This window comes from Echinops telfairi, unplaced genomic scaffold (assembly GCF_000313985.2).
Source record: "Echinops telfairi isolate 266 unplaced genomic scaffold, ASM31398v2 ScPeMD7_1;HRSCAF=3_0, whole genome shotgun sequence".
NCBI lineage: Eukaryota > Metazoa > Chordata > Mammalia > Afrosoricida > Tenrecidae > Echinops > Echinops telfairi.
Window position 1 is genome coordinate 30,141,857 of NW_022103896.1, and position 16,610 is coordinate 30,158,466.

General features: G+C 41.4%; 1 protein-coding gene across 1 annotated transcript in view; it reads right to left on the reverse strand.

Moving 5' to 3' along the window:
* TRHR (thyrotropin releasing hormone receptor) overlaps positions 1 to 15,256 on the reverse strand; it is a 38,480-nt gene extending 23,224 nt beyond the window's left edge. The window contains exon 1 of the mRNA XM_004697431.3: positions 14,320 to 15,256. Coding sequence (XP_004697488.1) covers positions 14,320 to 15,108 — 789 coding nt within the window. The 5' untranslated portion in view covers positions 15,109 to 15,256. The remainder of the gene's footprint in view (positions 1 to 14,319) is intronic.
* Between the last annotated feature and the right edge of the window lie 1,354 nt (positions 15,257 to 16,610).

A 16,610-nucleotide genomic window follows, 5' to 3' on the forward strand; every position in this document is an offset into this window, starting at 1 on the left:
TAGTCCAACACCGTATCTCGCAGCCTCTTTAACACCCTCAAGCCGCTGGAATCGGACCTTGCACTCAGTCCTCACGTAGGTGAACGACACTACCGAGTGAAGACCAACAGCGCCGCGGTGGCTAGGTGCCGTTGACCTCATTTTGACTCACAGCCATCCCGTGTGACAGTGTAGAACTGTCTCATGGTTTTCTAGGCTAAAATCTTTATGGGAGCAGAATCTCAGGTAGTTTTCCTGCAGAGCCATTGAGTGGGTTTGAGCCACCAACCTTTTAGTTAGAAGATGAGGTCTTAATTGTTGTGCCACTAGGGTGTGACATTAATATCAACATTAATAATAACAGCTAATATCTATTATTTCCTGTTTTTAGGCATGATGGGAAGTATTTTATATGAATTTTTGGCATCAAATACTAATAACTACCTTGTGAAATAGGTACTGTTAGTATCATTACTTTTACAGATACTTAAACGGAGACTCGAAATTATAAATTAACTTGCTAAGTCACATCGTAACCAATTCTGAATCTCGTTGTATGATGTCATATTTCAGATTGCAGGCTTTCAACTGTCCAACCACATTCTCAATAATGGTTCAAGTGAGTCATTTGGATTCCTCTCTTTGCTTGCTGCCCAACGAGTCACTTGAAGTATGGCTTCTACACGACATGTACGAATCAGTCCCCACTGCTGTGTTTTAGCACCAAGCTTGTACAGACCTTGCAGATTATTTTGCCCATTTTGTTGTAGCATCTTGAGTCCTGGCCTTGGTCCAACTCTTGGCCTACACAATTGTAGACCGAGTAACCATCCTCAAACCTACCTTTGATTACTTCTCTCCTTGTATCGTCCAATGACTTATCAAATCAGTACGCTTTACAATAGTGTCCACCCGGCTTACGCTTCTGGTGAATCTTCTCTGATCACAGCTGAGGGATGTGAATTGCCCTGTGATCTTTCAGAGCGCACTGTCAAGTCAATTATGGCAGATGCGTGAAGTGTAATATCATATCATTTGATCTCCCTTTTGGCTTACGGTGGTTTCATCTAAAGAAGGAGCAATGCATGTGGATTAAGTCCTTTGTAAATCCGCTCTCCCCAAGGATGAGAATCGCTTCGCTATCGTGCGGCCTGCATTGGACATGGATTGTTGCAGATGTAGTTAGATGGTATTTAAACTTGTTCTGGTTTTTAATATTTTCTGCTTTCTTTCCATTGAGGTTTTTATCTGTTTTACTTTGTTATTGCTGTTACTATTTTTGTTTTCATGGTTTTCTGTATATGAAATCCAAGACAGTGATGGTGCCTGGATTAATGCTTCCTTGTGGGTATGGCAGGAAAGTTTTTTTTGGGGGGAAGATGGGGAGGGGTTGGGGAACTAATAATGATGAGTACAAGAATGAAGAAAATGTTCAAAAACTAATTGTGGTGATGATTGCTCAACTATCCTTGCTAGGTCTGAACCATTGATTTGTATGATATGTGAATTTTATGCCAATAAATCTTTTGGGGAAAAAATGTCCTAATCCCTCTACAAACTAAATGAAGACTTTATGTTTGGGTTACATCGAACCTCGAAAGGTTCATAACTTTGTTGCCTGTTATGATAATCATCATGGGAGTACTAGTGGTTTAGTGGCTTAAATGAGGGACTGCAAACTACAAGACCAGTGGTTCAAATCAGCCAGCTGCTCCACGGGAAAAAGATGAGGCTTTCCGCTCGATGGTCATTAGCTTGAGTTCATTCTAATCATCTGCTCACTTTCCCTGGACAAATCTTGTTATTCTGAACTTCTGACCTTCACTGCCTGAACCAATTCGACTTCCCTTTCCCCCTATAAAGTTCAAGGCTTAATTTAGGAAACATCTTTTCCAGAAAGTCTTTCTGTTACTCACTTCTCCCCAGGTCACCCAGGTCAGGGACTAAAAAGCATGCGGATCTGTGGGTTTTTGCTCTGATAACACATTCCTTTATAACCGTAATTACCAGTGGCATATCCGTGTTCCCTGAAAGACTAAAGTTCTTTCACTAGGGACACTATCTTGTTCATTTTGTTTTCTAGAGTCTAACACATGAATGTTGTACAGGTTTTCAATAAAAGTGTGGGTGGGTTGATACAAATCTATCTTAAACATGTGCCCCAAACCAGAAAACCAACTCACTACCATTGAGTTGATGCCAACTCATAGACCCCTGCATCTACCAGGAGGCTTCAAAAAGTTCATGAACAAAAAGTACTGATAAGTAAAAATTGATAAATCATTTTAAAATAATAAAATCACACATAATAATGAAACATTTCCATAAACGTTTGGAATCCCTCTTATATAATCTGTTCCTCAATATCACTCTTTTCTCACTTTCTGTACTAATTCAGTGGAAGGAATTATAGTTCTTTATCTAGACTATCCTTAAGTCCAGGATAGAGCCTCGCTGTACACTACAATTGATTCACATAAACGATTGACTGATTACTCTTAACTTTTTCAAAAAGATGTCTGATTGACTTAAGAGAGAAATTTCTAGAGGGACACCCTAGCATTTTATGTTCCCCCAATGAAACATTTCCCTCATAAATTCACCCTGAATCTGAGCCTATTCTGTTTTTACTGATGGCGAAGATATATACATGCTTGCGGCTATCCTCCAGCCCCACCTCCGCCTCGCCCCCAATTACAACCATCATCCAATTCTTCTGTAAGACAAATGTTTGACCGGAAGCATCCGCCACAAAATGAGGTTCCTTCCAGAGAGAACAGGGCAGGGTGTTGTCCTGCACATTGGCAGAGGCGGGAGCCCGTGACTTTACAAATCATCTTGAAAAGCCATTGGGTGCGCTGCCTTCGCCCTCTCCCTCCTCAGTGTTGCCACCTCTCACCGAGTCACTTCCTGATTTGCTACAGGAAGAGCTGCTGCCTGCAGAAAATATGCTGACCTCTCCCAGAGCCGTAAATCCCCATAAAACTCAAACAACAGGGCGCAGAATGGAGAGCCCTAGGATATTTTACTTGCTTGCAGCTGCTATACAACAATTATCTCCAGGCCAATCTATCCAAGGGGTTTAGCTCAAAGTCACCAGTGTTTAGAAAAGGCTCCAGTATTTTCATTTCAGCTAAGTATGCCTATTGGGTATTGGACACTATTTATCCCATTTTGCATACATAGGTACTCATACTTTGCCCCCCCCACTTTTTTTGTATACTTTTATTTTTTAATGTCCAGAGTTAATTTCATTTGTAATTTTGCACTTATTTTCGTTCTCATCTGCTTCCTAAGCAGCATCAAAGAGCTGTGGGTGACTCTCATGGTGAGACCATGACTTCTTAGCTTTAAATAAATCCACTGATTATTATTATTTTAATTGTAACTCATTATTCTCTCTTCAGCTCATTTTTCCTTCTTTGTTTTCCTAAAATGGATCCTCGGTCCATGCTTCCAAGAAATGAGCCTTGTAATTTATATTTTTAAGGTTTATAATCACATCCCTTGTAAGCCTCTGAAGGTCAGTGCTAGGCATACCTCTTCTTCTAAGACGCTAATGATTCCCAAACCTACATGTCTGATCCTGACTATTCACTTTTAACGGAATATGCTTCCAGTTCCTAAATACAGCTTCTTGTTTTTCATTTCTATAATGGTGGTAATACTCACAGTACATAAAACTTACTAGTATGATCCTTTTCCAGAATAATTCAGGGCCATTTCATCCCTGCCCCATGTTGTGTGACCGTTGTCTTTATCTCATCCCAGAATTGTTTTCATCACCCCAAATGGAAAGTCTGTACCAATTAAACAGCTTGGTTTTAAATGGAACATATCTAAAACATCTCCCTCTCAGCACATCTTTCAACAACTTTACCATTTTGAGGCTCCTAAAAAAATCATATTTGACTTTTCTGTTTTATCTTTATATTAAGCATGTATTAGTTTAAAATTCATTAATATGCCCCTAGCATCACATAAGAACGGGGACAAAAGAATGAATAGAACAATGCTCCTGCCATTGTGCAATATATAATCTAGCAGGGCTAGCAGACATTTGAAAGAAATATTACAGCAATGGGATGTTGGATAGATGAAAAAGAAAATGATAACGAGGGAGGAGGAAACATCAACCCCAGACAGTGGAGGTCAGGCAAGCTTGCTCTGAGGGGTGAGCTGTGGGAGGGTGGATGGGACATTGGAAGTCCCAGGTAAGAAGAGTGCTTAGGCTTAGGGAAGTATACACAAAGGGTTGGAAGGATGATGACAGTGTGTGGCCAGTTAGACCTTACAGACTGAAACCTGTAGGAAGGGGAAACGGAAGCTTATAAGGTAGACCAAGGAGATTATCAAATTTTCATTTTGGAGAAGATTATTTTGGTAGTATTCTAGGGGATAAATAGGAAGAGGGTAATTAAGAATTAAGATTTTATTAAAAAGCCGTTTAAACAGTTCAGTGAAACAAGGATATTAGCCTATCCTACAATACAAAATGTGAAGCTAGAAATGAGGCAATGGGTAAAAATTATCCGTATACCAAGCACTTTCTCACAGAAACCCTAGGATTGGATAGTATTAGAATCCCATTTTATATATACACAGATGAAGTACCAAGAAGCAAAAAAATTAATATATCCAAAGTTACAAAGATGAAAAGTAGCATAAGAATAATGTATCTAAAGTGACCAAGCTAAAAAAGATATAAATTGGATTTGAATTTAAAGCTTTATGACTCAAGAGCTCCGGCCTTCAAGTATAAATTCAGTACTATGGTCCTTGATCTAACCAGAGCCTGAGCTACATGGCAGATTATGGTGGAAAGATTTGGAAGTGCCAAGAAGAGGAAGTGTCGAGAGGAGGGAAGGCAATTGCATGTCGGAAGGAATTGCATGAGCAAAGAAAGCCTCAAGGAGTGAACGAGCTTGATATGCCTAACTGCATAGAAAAACAATACATATAGGTAAGACCCTCCTTTCTTTGAATTCCTTCTCATTTTTAATACCACCATCACCTGAACACTTATCCTAGCTATGAATTTGAGGATCCCGTTAGAAAACTCTTCTTATCTGGTAAGTTAGTTGCTAAGTCTTTCTCACCTACATTTTGTTGTTGTTGTTGCTTTGTTAAACTGAAAACACGGGAAAAAAACCCAAACTCACTGTCATCAAGCCAATTCTGACTCATAGTGACCCCTATAGGAATAGAGTAGAACCACCCCTGTGACTTTCTAAGTCTAAATCTTTCCAGGAATAGAAAGCTCCATCCTTCTCCTGTTGAGCTGGTTTGAACTGCTGACTTGGCTGTTCGCAGTCCAACTTGTAACCAACTGTGCCACAAAGACTCCTGTCCTACGTGCTATTCAATTTGGTTCTGACCCATGTGTGACTCTACATACAACGGAACAAAACACTGCCTGGTCCTATACCATCCTTACAAGTACCAGCATGCTTAAGCCCATTGTTGTAACCACTGTGTCAATCCATTTCATCAGGGGTCTCTTCTTCATCATGCCCTTCTATTTTACCAAACACAGTGTCTTTTTCCAGTGACCAGTCTCTCCTGATAACATGATAATATGTCTGAAGTGCATGAGATAAAATCTTGCCATTTTCCAGTCTAAGGAGCTTTCTAGTTGTACTTCTTCTATGACAGATCTGTTTGTTCCTTTGGCATGTTATGGTTATTTCAATGGTAATCCCTAGCACCATAATTCGGGTGCATCGATCCAACCTTCTTTATTCAGCCTCACTCTTAAGCACGTTAGTGTGAGAACACAAGCTCGCAAATAAGCTCCAGCAGGATGACTAATCCAGAAGCACATATACAAAGCACTACAGAGACAGAGGCAGAACATCTAACATATAGAGTCAATAACTAGGCAGTCCCCTATAGAAGTTGACCTGAATAATTCAGGGCATGGCACTGGGTGGAGGCACGTTAGATCTGAGACTTGAAAGATAATTGGGAGTTTGTCTGAAGGGTGTTCCACATGAGAGAACATAGCTTGCTTCGAGAACAACAGATATGTCAATATTGTCAGAGTATGACGTGTGAGTTGAAAAAGCCACAAGAGATGACACTGAAAAGGTAGGAAGCAGATATGACCTCATTTGTGATGCTAAGGAGTTTACACGCTAGGCCTTGGCAAACGATCAAATCATTTTGATCACAGAGGTCCCTTAGCGCTGTTCAGAATGATTTGGATGGCAGTGGAATGCCTGCTGCAATCAAGCAAGCGGGAAGAGCTGGTACCGGCCAGTGGAAGCATGAGAGAAGAAATAGGTCGGATCTGCAAGTGAGGAGCTCCGATCACTGGGACTTGACTAGTGCTTAGATTTGAAGACTTAAGCGAAAAAGATATTTAGAAGGATTGTGGATATCTAGCCTAGGATTCTAAGCTAGGAAATAAATAAGGAGATAGAGAGGTTGGAGGGGAGAGAATGCTTTCATCTCTGGACAGGTAAAATTTACACGAGGTCCAAAAGGCATGTATGAGTCAAGAGAAATCTTTGCTCGAGCTGCATACTGGAGATGCAACGGGCTATAGGTAGTAGTTTTAACCAGATGTGTGGATGAGAGTAGAGGAGCCCTGGTGGTGTGGTGGTTATGCATTGGGCTGCTAACCATAAGGTCAGTGGTTTGAAACTAGCAGTCACTCCATGTTAGAAAGATGGGCTGTCTACTCCCGTTAGAGTTAGTCTCAGAAACTCACAAGGGGCAGTTCTACCCTGTCCTAGAGGGTTGCTATGAGTCAGCATTGACTTGTTAGCAGTGGATGAATTATGACTAAGAGTAGGAGGGGGGCAGAAGACAGGACTACGAACCCCTAGAAATCAGAGTAGTAAAACTACAATTTGGTTGAAAGACCACTCACTGTACAATGTCCTTACTTGCACTCTAACAATCCTAGACCAGTCCATTCCCAGTACATGTCTGGTTACCTCTGCTCTACTTCACTGTTCCTCTAAAATATCCTCCATTTTCCTTTTCTCTGTCTCCTTTTTGCTACTTTTAGATGCTCTGCCCATGACTAGAGTCCCAACTCAAACCTCATGGATCCCAAAGGGTCTTCCTCCATCCTCCCTCATAAGGCTTCAGTCTCTCTTTCTTCCCCGCTGCTACAGCCTCGATCGTAAAACATAACATGCTGTTCGGGGTTATCTGTGAACATGCCCACCACTGAGCTTCTTGAAGGTGAAGATATTCTCCTGATACAGGTAGTCTCCACATCTGAGCGATGCTAAGCACTTTAATTGTGGAAGATATTAGAAAAAAATTTGTTATTCATAATCCAGTTTAACTTTATAGTTTTTATCCTTCCTTTAATTCATAAACAGAAAGAAATGAAGTTATGGCCCCACCTTCATTTATCTGTTACTTGGGGTATCTGTTTTCAGTTTGAAGAACTCATGAGAGGCAGCCTAAGGTATATAAAAAGTATCAAGTAATATTTCTTTTTTCCCCCTCCCCCGTAATTTATCAAATTTTTGATTATTTCTGTTCTGTTGCTCTATGTCTGTTAATTAAGTTTCCTTGCCTCCTTACATTCTCATCTTTGTGCTTTAGAAAAAATAGTTTTATTGGCATGTATTCCATGTGTCATGCATAGTAATCATTCAGTTATCTTAAGAAGTGTTCTACAACCATCAGCACAGCACAATCAATTTTAGAATCAAGGAGTTTTTCCAGTTTAGCTAATTTTTAAGTATCATATGTGTGTGTGGCTAGACTGAGAAATCTGTAGCAGTAATCAAATACTGGATACATCATTACTCCTTACTGGTGAAGTTATGGTTCAAAGCTGCAGCTGTGAAATTGGGAATAAGCAATGCATTTTTATTTAAGCTAAAAGACACCAAGCAGGGAGCTGCAGGGGATTTGCACTCAGTCAACTCATGGGACATGCTCAAAAACGTTCCTTTTGCAGGATACAAATCAAAGACTAAAAGGCCATATTTTAATAATAAAAATAACATGACAGAAATACTTCACGACCTGTGTGGTAAGTGACATGTTTTAAATCCAATCTGGAACTCTTTTAAACTACTAAGAATCTAGTTCAAGCCAGATAATCAGAATGCCCAAACAATCAACCCTTCACAATGGAAGGTGGACCTGCCAAGACACTGTGACAACCAGCCCAGTAAAGTGGAGAAACCTCAGATTTAGGCCTCACGGTGAAGACCTCAACTCCATGCACTTGTTTTGTAAGTTCAATCATGGATTCAGCTGCCGGGAGTCAGTGTGACCTTAGGCAAGTGCTCTCTCAGCTGCTGCTGGAGCTGGCAGTTACCAGCGATACAATCCAAGAGGCTTCTGTTTCGGACTGCCAACCGTGCTTCCGGACAGTCCACCGTCAGCCCTTCGTTCATGTGTGCCCTCGAGGGTAGCCGTGTTTCAAAATCCAAACTCCAGGCCCTGGAGTCCATTCCGACCCACAGAGATCCGGGAGAAGCCCTGGTGGCGCAGCGGTTACTCTCAGGCTGTGGTCTGCTAGGTCAGCAGTTCGAAACCTCAGCCAGAGAGCCCCGCTGGAGAAAGACCAGGGAGTTTTCTACTCTCGTAAAACAATCAGTCTCAGAAACCCACAGGGTCCCTTCTACTCTGTCCTAGAAGTTCGTGATGAGGAGCCTTCGTTAAGACGTTGTTTTTAAAAAGAAAAAAAAAGACGTTGTTTTTAAAGTAAATAGCACAGGAAACAGATGCTGGAGGACGACAGCAGAGAAGAGACGCTGTGTTATGCAACTTCTTATTCTGAGCGCTCTCGTTGCCCTTGCTGTGGTTGAAAGATGGCCGGATTTGACTCTGACCCCTGGAGAGCCTGCAGGGCAGTCGAACAGCCGCGTGGGGGTCGCCAGGCTGTAGTCTTGATGGGAGCCGAGGGCTGGGGTTTCCTCTTGCAGAAATGCAGGTAGATTCAAACCACCTACTTTTTGGGTTGCCCAGTGGTTACCAACTGCTTACCACTTCTCTGGTTAGGGCTTCTTCTGACCCCCAAAGGCATTGTGTTACTGGGAGAGAGAGACTGAGGGAAGAGAGCCCTGGGGATGGGAGTGGGCACCAGAGAGTCATTGATCGAGGACAGTAGCTGAACAGACATGTTGGAAGAGAACAAAGATTAATTTTATCAGATGCCTCATTTGATTCTTACAAGTCCTTCCAGGAAGGAATTGTTATTTTCATTTTATTGATGAGAAAACTGAGGTTCAGAGAAACTAACTTAAAGTCCCTGTCGACTTGTGCTCTCTGCTTTCTCTTTGAAAATTCGTTTCAACATTTAGTGTAAACGGAAAGTAGCATATGGAATCATATATTTGTGTGTGGGTGTACAACGTCTATACATAGAGAGACTAAATTTCGTTGAAAGTAATCAAGTGGAAACAAAGAAAAGAGAATATAACAAAATGTTACTAATTGGGGGTCTTTGAGCATTGGCTCCACTCACTGCCATCAAGGCAATGCCAACTCCCAGTGGGCCAGGAGGACTGGATGGAACTATTGCTGGGTTTCTGAGACTCTAACTCAGGATGGGAGTAGAAAGCCTTTCTCCTGCGAAGCAGCTGGTGGTGGTTTTGAACTGCTGCCCTCGAGGTTAGTGACCCAACAAGTAATTATGACGCCACCAGGGCTCCTTGGAGGGTTGGGTAAGGGGCACCTTTTCTCTTCTTCCATGAGTTTTCATTCTCTGTAAGACACACTGTCATTTTCATAACAACAGCAGCAATAACAACAGGCAAACATGACTTTGTTAAAGAAAACTACTTTTGTTTCTTTGGCTACCATTTCTTCTAGGAAGGTTGCTGGCTTTAAACATTTTTATGGAAACAAAGACTGATTGGGATTTGAAAGCCCTGATGAGTCAAGGAAAGCCCATGACTGAAACTTTGCGGTAAACTCTCCTAGCTCCTATTTCGACTCTTATCACCTAATTCTCCCACCAGCTAAATTGTAAGCAGAGATTACACATCAGTGACTCAACTGGAAAGGAAAGCGTTAGCCTCATTATCAAGCACATTGTAAAGCCCTGCAACCCACAGAAAGCAGCATCTTTTCTCAAGTAAATCTTTGAATTGAATGTATTCATCCACATTGTAGACTTTTCCCTGGTTTTCAGGCTTTCCTGTGTCTCCGAAATACGAGATGACCCAATCACTCCCTGAGAAATAGACAATCAAGAGTAGAGGTATTTCATGTGCACAACCTGAACATCTGAATTGACTGAACGCGGGCCCCCTTTTGGTATTGTGAAAAGAGAGCTGACATGTAATGTGGTAATTTATATGCTGTTCCCAATATCAAAACAACGAGTTGTAAAGCAAAAGATTTTGTCAATCTTGATGGCAGGGGGGTTTGGTTATATCCATAAGTCATAAGTCCTGGTGACACAGTGATTAAACGCTTGACTGTTAACCAAAAGGTCAGCAGTTCAAACCCACCAGCTTCTGAGAGGGAAAAATATGTGAAAGTCTACTTCTGTAAAGTTCACAGCCTGAAAAAAAATTTTTTATAAAATATCAATGGCTCATGAGTGAGGGAGTGGTGAGTGGGGGGGATGAGCTGATACCAAGGGCTCAAGTAGAAAGAAAATGTTCAGAAAATGATGATGGCAACATATGTATAAATGCGCTTAACACAGTTGATGGATGGATGGATTATGATAAGAACTGCAAGAGCCCCCAAATAAAATGATTTGGAAAAAAAAAGTTGAACAGATTATTTTTTCCCCCATGGTCTATCCCATTCCAAGTCCCCAGTTTGAATAATTATTTCATTAGATTTATCTAATCTTTAGATAGTTTCCTAAAATGTAATTGAAGTGCTGAGTAACAGGAGGAAAATTTCTGGCTGGTTTTCTGCATAAAGGATGTACATTAAATGAACAAACACACAAACAGGCAAACTACAGCCCTTATTTTCTCTTTACGTGTAAATGAACTTTTATTCCTTTTCTAAAATATAGCTTTTTCTCCTGTCTGCATCTGGTGTTAATAACTTGGTAAGAAAGCTCTTTATTAAAATGTAAATTAAGCTTGCCTGAAAGAAAAAAATTAAAAGAGGCAGGGGAAATGTTAAAATAAACGCCCCTGGGATATAGGAGATGGAGGGTTGAACCTTTTGGAAAGCTAAGCACTGAACCATTCCAGAAAAGGAAAAAGCGAGAGCAAAAGTCATTGATTCCGGGCAGAGCTGGCTCCCCTTTGCAGGTCTCCAGGTCATTCATTAGAGCACCCTGGGTCTCCTACTAGGACCTTGCTCAGACTCAGAGGCCCGGGGGGCCTGTTTAATTGTTCCTCTCTGCTTTCTCTGTGTCCAAAATGTTCACCTCTCTCTCTCCTTTGAAACGCATCTCTGATTTACAACTTAATTTAAATAGCCCAGCTAGACGATGCTACCACTTCCTGTCTGAATCACCACCAGCAACCTACAGAGTGCTCTTTTTGCCAACAGTATCCGGCCCTTCAAATGTGCACGATACCATTTTACTCATCACCCAACACTCCTGCATCACATTGTCATTGCTGATCTCAGCTCACTGCTCATAATCCTCGCTATTTCTAAATTAAGTCCAACTTCTTCCTCTGCCTGATAACTAGGGTTGTCTCTCTCCCTGTCTCTTTCTGTCTCTTCCCACCCCTCTGTCAGACACACTTTTATGCACTTCCATCTCACCTTCGCTCTCCCATCAAATGTATCACTCATCACACTCTACCGAGTCACCCCATCTCCTAGCAATCCCACTGGAAGCACGCTTCTTGCCCCTCTCCCACTGCCCCTCTGCCACTGTGCTCCTTTCTACCAAGATGCCTGGTCCTTTTTGTGTGGCCTAATCTCCCTCTTCAACTTTTCTTTCCGGGTTATCCCTGTCATTCTAAAGCTTCCTCAAATGCTTCCTCTTCTGTGGGTTCCTCTCATGACCACAGCCCCTCAACTTCCCTTCTTTTTCTCAGCTCCCATCTCATTTATAATTAGACAACATATTACTTCAATGAACTTCTATTGATTTATATGGCATTCTATATTCTAAACGAGAGTGTTATTGGCATCGGTAACTGGAAACCTTCATTGTGCATAAGTGTCTTGAAATCGCAGGACATTTAACATCCTTGGCTTCTGAATGCTGATAAGGATGATATTGCAGCCAAACTGAATGCTTTGAATGTTCTTTCAAATGTGCTAAGTATTAAGAAGTTCTTTAGAAAACTAATGACAACATATACACATCTATCCAACAAATGATAGTGGTTTAAATAATAAAATATATTTTCAGAACCAAAAATTTCAATTCTTCCCTTATAAGTATCAACATATTCTCTCTATATGTATATGTATGTATATGTATATGCTGATTAACATTCAGATGTTAATCACCACTTCATTTATTGTAGGTGGCGTTCATAAGACATTTTATTTAACCTTCTGACCAACCCTGGTTGTTGCTATTTATCTTCCTTTTATAGATGAGGAAACTAAGGGTCAGAGAGCTCTGCGTATCCAAGGTCATGTAGCTTGATTAGAGCCCTGGGCTTTACCCTCCTGATTGTTTGGAGCCAGAGTTTGATTTTCTTCTGTCACTTGGCCTGTATAAGACAGCCAGTCGCTAACAGCTTTGAAATAAGAGTGTGGACATGTAACATAATGAACAATTTAAAGCACATGATTCATACTGATAAGTATGAATGGATGTTCATTGAAAGAAAGGACATTAGATCAGGTGAATGGATTTTTAGAATTCATAACAAGAATATAAATTGTAGTCTAATGAATGAATTTACTCCTTGACCTTCCTTGTTGCAGATATTTGGTCACTAATTGAGGTGTATGCATTCTTGACTCTCTCATTGTGTTTGCTAATGTTTGTCTTGGCAGATGATCAACAAATCTCTCTGAATTTCCATGAATGAAGTTTTGAGTAGTAGGTGGCCGAAGAGACCTTGTCTCAGTAGCACTCATGGCTGGACATAAAGCAATAGACATAGAAGAGTTGGCAATAATTCATCAGATTATATGTTTCTATCATGTAAGCATTTTCAATAATACCTATCATATGCACCCACCATCACAGTAACAGTTAAACTCCATTTATTTTTGTTAGAGTTCATTAATAATTTAATACATATCTAAAACACCTACTCTAGTGGTGCCTTATTTCACTGTTTACCCATACATACAATTATAATTTTCTAGATATCATGTAACCTGGAGTTCAGGAAATGATAACAAGGATGATATATATATATATATATATATATAACTACACCCTGCTTCTATCTCTGCACACAGGTAGACTTGTATTCCTTATGGGACAAAAGATGAGAAAATTCAACCCATTTGAAAGAATCAGTATTGTTCAGCTTAAATTCTTTTTTAAAGCTAGTATTATGAATGCTCGCCCTGTGTTGATCCTGTTCAGCAAAGGAGAGAGAAATAGATCTGAAACCTAAGTAAGATGTTAACTTAGGACAATTGTGTAACTCCAGCTGTGTACAAGATATACAAACATATCATTCCTGTATTGTTTTATAAACCTTATTTATGGTAATAAAAGTTGCACTTCATTCACTAGTAAAATAACGATTCAAGGATAGCCCCATGGATGTGAACTGCATGTGAAAGCAGAAAGGGATTTTCTAGCAGGAAAAAACAGATCTTTGACAATTCCAATCATTCGTTACATCAATTTGAGCTCAGTATTGAAATTTTTACTAGAAGATTTCCTGAGTAAAGTGCATCTTCAGCTTCTACATGCCGGGCTCATATTTAGGGCAATTCAGGGATAAGAGGGAAGAGAGAGTGATAGTATTGGTCCTTACTGAAACTCACCAAAACCCATCAGGGAACCTCTCTCAGACATGGGTCTCATCTGTGAGCAACTACAGAGTGACAAGGAAAGTTTCATTCTTGTCCTGACTGATCTCTTCTGAAATTATCTTGGCTTTTTTTTCTGTTTGCAATGGAATTCTTAAAAAATATTCAGTGCTCCCTATAGAAGCCCAGCATTGTCTAAATATTTGGATAGCATTGCCCAGAAAGGCATAAACATATCAAAGATGGCATTTTTGAATTTCCTCATTTAGAAATCTTTGTATTTCCCCATATCTTAATAGCCCCTGAACGGGATGCATGCTGATGTGATATCAAATTCCTCCCATCTATTTTTAGATTTTCAGTTGCTCTAGAGCTGAATTTCTCATGTAAAGCAGAAGCTTACGCTGTGATACAATTTGCATGATTGTATTTTGGTTTCTCCATCAGCTTAAGTAGGGCAAAGTGAACCCATCTCACAGGCTGACTCCATCCCACATTTCCTCTGGGGGCTTGGAGGTATAGATTGCTTACCTGCTTCCTTGAAGACACGGTGCTGTTGAAACATCTATTGGAGGTCTTGGAATTCAAGCTCTTGTTTTGATAAGTTGAGTCATTCTTCCATGTCTTAGAGTTTTCTTTAGGAACCGGAGGGATGGGATCTAAGAAGAGGATTCTAGCTATGAGTCCATAGAGGACGGTGGCCAGGATCATTGGCACAACATAAAAGACCCCGAAGTCCATGAGGTAAATGGGTGAGTAGTAATTCCTGGAGACCTTGTAGCCACAGGATACCACAACAGCGTCTTTATAGGTGTTGATGTTGAGGTCCAGCAAGAAGAACCAGAGCATACAGTATATGGATGTGAAAGCCCACACGAAGATGATGATCTTTTTGGCTCTGGAAAATGTGCAGATAAACTGGGCTTTGATCGGGTGACAGATTGCGATGTACCTCTCGATCGTAAAGGCGGTTATTGAACAAGAGGATGCGTTAATGCCCAAATACTGGAGATAAGTAATGCAGAGGCAGCCGACATAGCCATAGACCCAGGAGCCGTAGATACTGTCTGTTATGTTGGGGAGGCCTGCAGCCACCAGGACCATGAGATCAGCTACTGCCAGACTCACCAGGTAGCAGTTCGTGGGGGTCCTCATATGCTTGGTTCTCATTACCACCAGGACCACCATGATATTGCCCACGATGCCGAGACCACAAATAACGAGCACAAGTAAGATGGTGACCACCTGGTATTCTAAGGTCACCACGGCTCGCGGCTGAAGCTGTGTCTGGTTCATTTCACTTACTGTTTCGTTCTCCATCTTTAGTGGCTTGACGTTTCTCTGAGACACTTGATTTTCAAAACATCTTCCTTTCAGTGCCTGGCTGCCTTTATCCTAGTGGTCTAATTCCCCCTGTGAAGAGTTGTTATCCACAGTCACTCACAGCATCACCATTTCAGAGCAAGTCGCAGTCACTCAGAGCTAACTCTCCCTGCCTCTCCTTTACCACAGTTCCAGGCTGACATGCACTCCTGAAAACTCCCCCACCCCACCCCACACACCCCCCATTTATCTTTTGCTGAGACAGTGTAGTGTGGAGATATGCTTCGACTAGCTCCCAGTAACAAAGCCTTTCCCTCTTCAATGGAGAAAAGTGCTTTAGGAAAGAAAACAAGAAAAGCTCTCTGTTCTGAAAGAGTTCCCAAAGGGGAAAAACTCAGCAATATCTGCTAACGGAAACAGAGAGACCCAGAGACCTCTTACACGCTTGGGGAAGGTATAATAAAAAGGCAAAAGGTACCAGGAAGAAAAACCCAGCGGTTCAATGATCATTGCGAATGGGAATTTAACGCTGCCTCTTCTGCTCTCAGAGGGCAAGATCTCTTCACCATAAAACAGTAAGCTTTTGAGCCCATATTTCCCCAGCGCCCCCCTGCCCTGCATACCCCCCAAAGAGAACAACCCCTTCTCTTACCTTTTCCTCTGTCGTGCTGCCTGCTTTTCTGGGTGTGGAGAATGGGGACAGTTCCAAGTTTCCAATCCGGCAGGAAATCTCATCCACTTTGTTTGACAGGCACTTAGCAGTGCTCAGTCTTTCGAACTGCAGTTCCTCTCAGCCCCTTTCAACTGATGACAGCCCATGCAGCCGCAGCAGCAGCAGCAGCCGCAGCAGCAGCAGTGAGGCTGTCAAATCATAGATCGTCCCCTAATGAGAACACACACACACACACACACACACACACACAAATCATAGATCATCCCCTAATGAGAACACACACACACACACACACACACACACACACACTCACACTCAAACTCACAGATGCCAGTCAGTCCTCCTAGATTCCAGGTTGACTTTCTCCTGTGCTGATGATACAGTCCTCAGTGGGAGGGCTGGAATCGTCACCAGGGGGTCTGAAAGCTGCTGAGTTTGTAGTTGCTTATAATCCAAGCATTTCCTCTGAACTCCCATACCTGAGCTGCAATGAACTAGATGGACGCTACCTGTTTGATAGGACTTTGAGGGCAACAAATTCTTCCCTGCCCAGACACAGCCCTTGAAGCCTGAAATACCTGTCTGAGCTGAAATCAACTTCTATAGCCACTAAGGAAACCCTTCCACCACTTCTCTGTAAAACTGGATCCCTGTTCTCTTACTATATGAATGGAAAATGAGTTAAAATTGATTTAAAACCATTTCAGTCACAATGTTCTGAGGCTTATAAATTTTTTTTTTAACTATTTGAGATGGGGATATTGATTTCCACCTGCCTATAATCCGTTAAGTTTGTTTTGCAGCTTTGGCTCTGAATCACTTACCA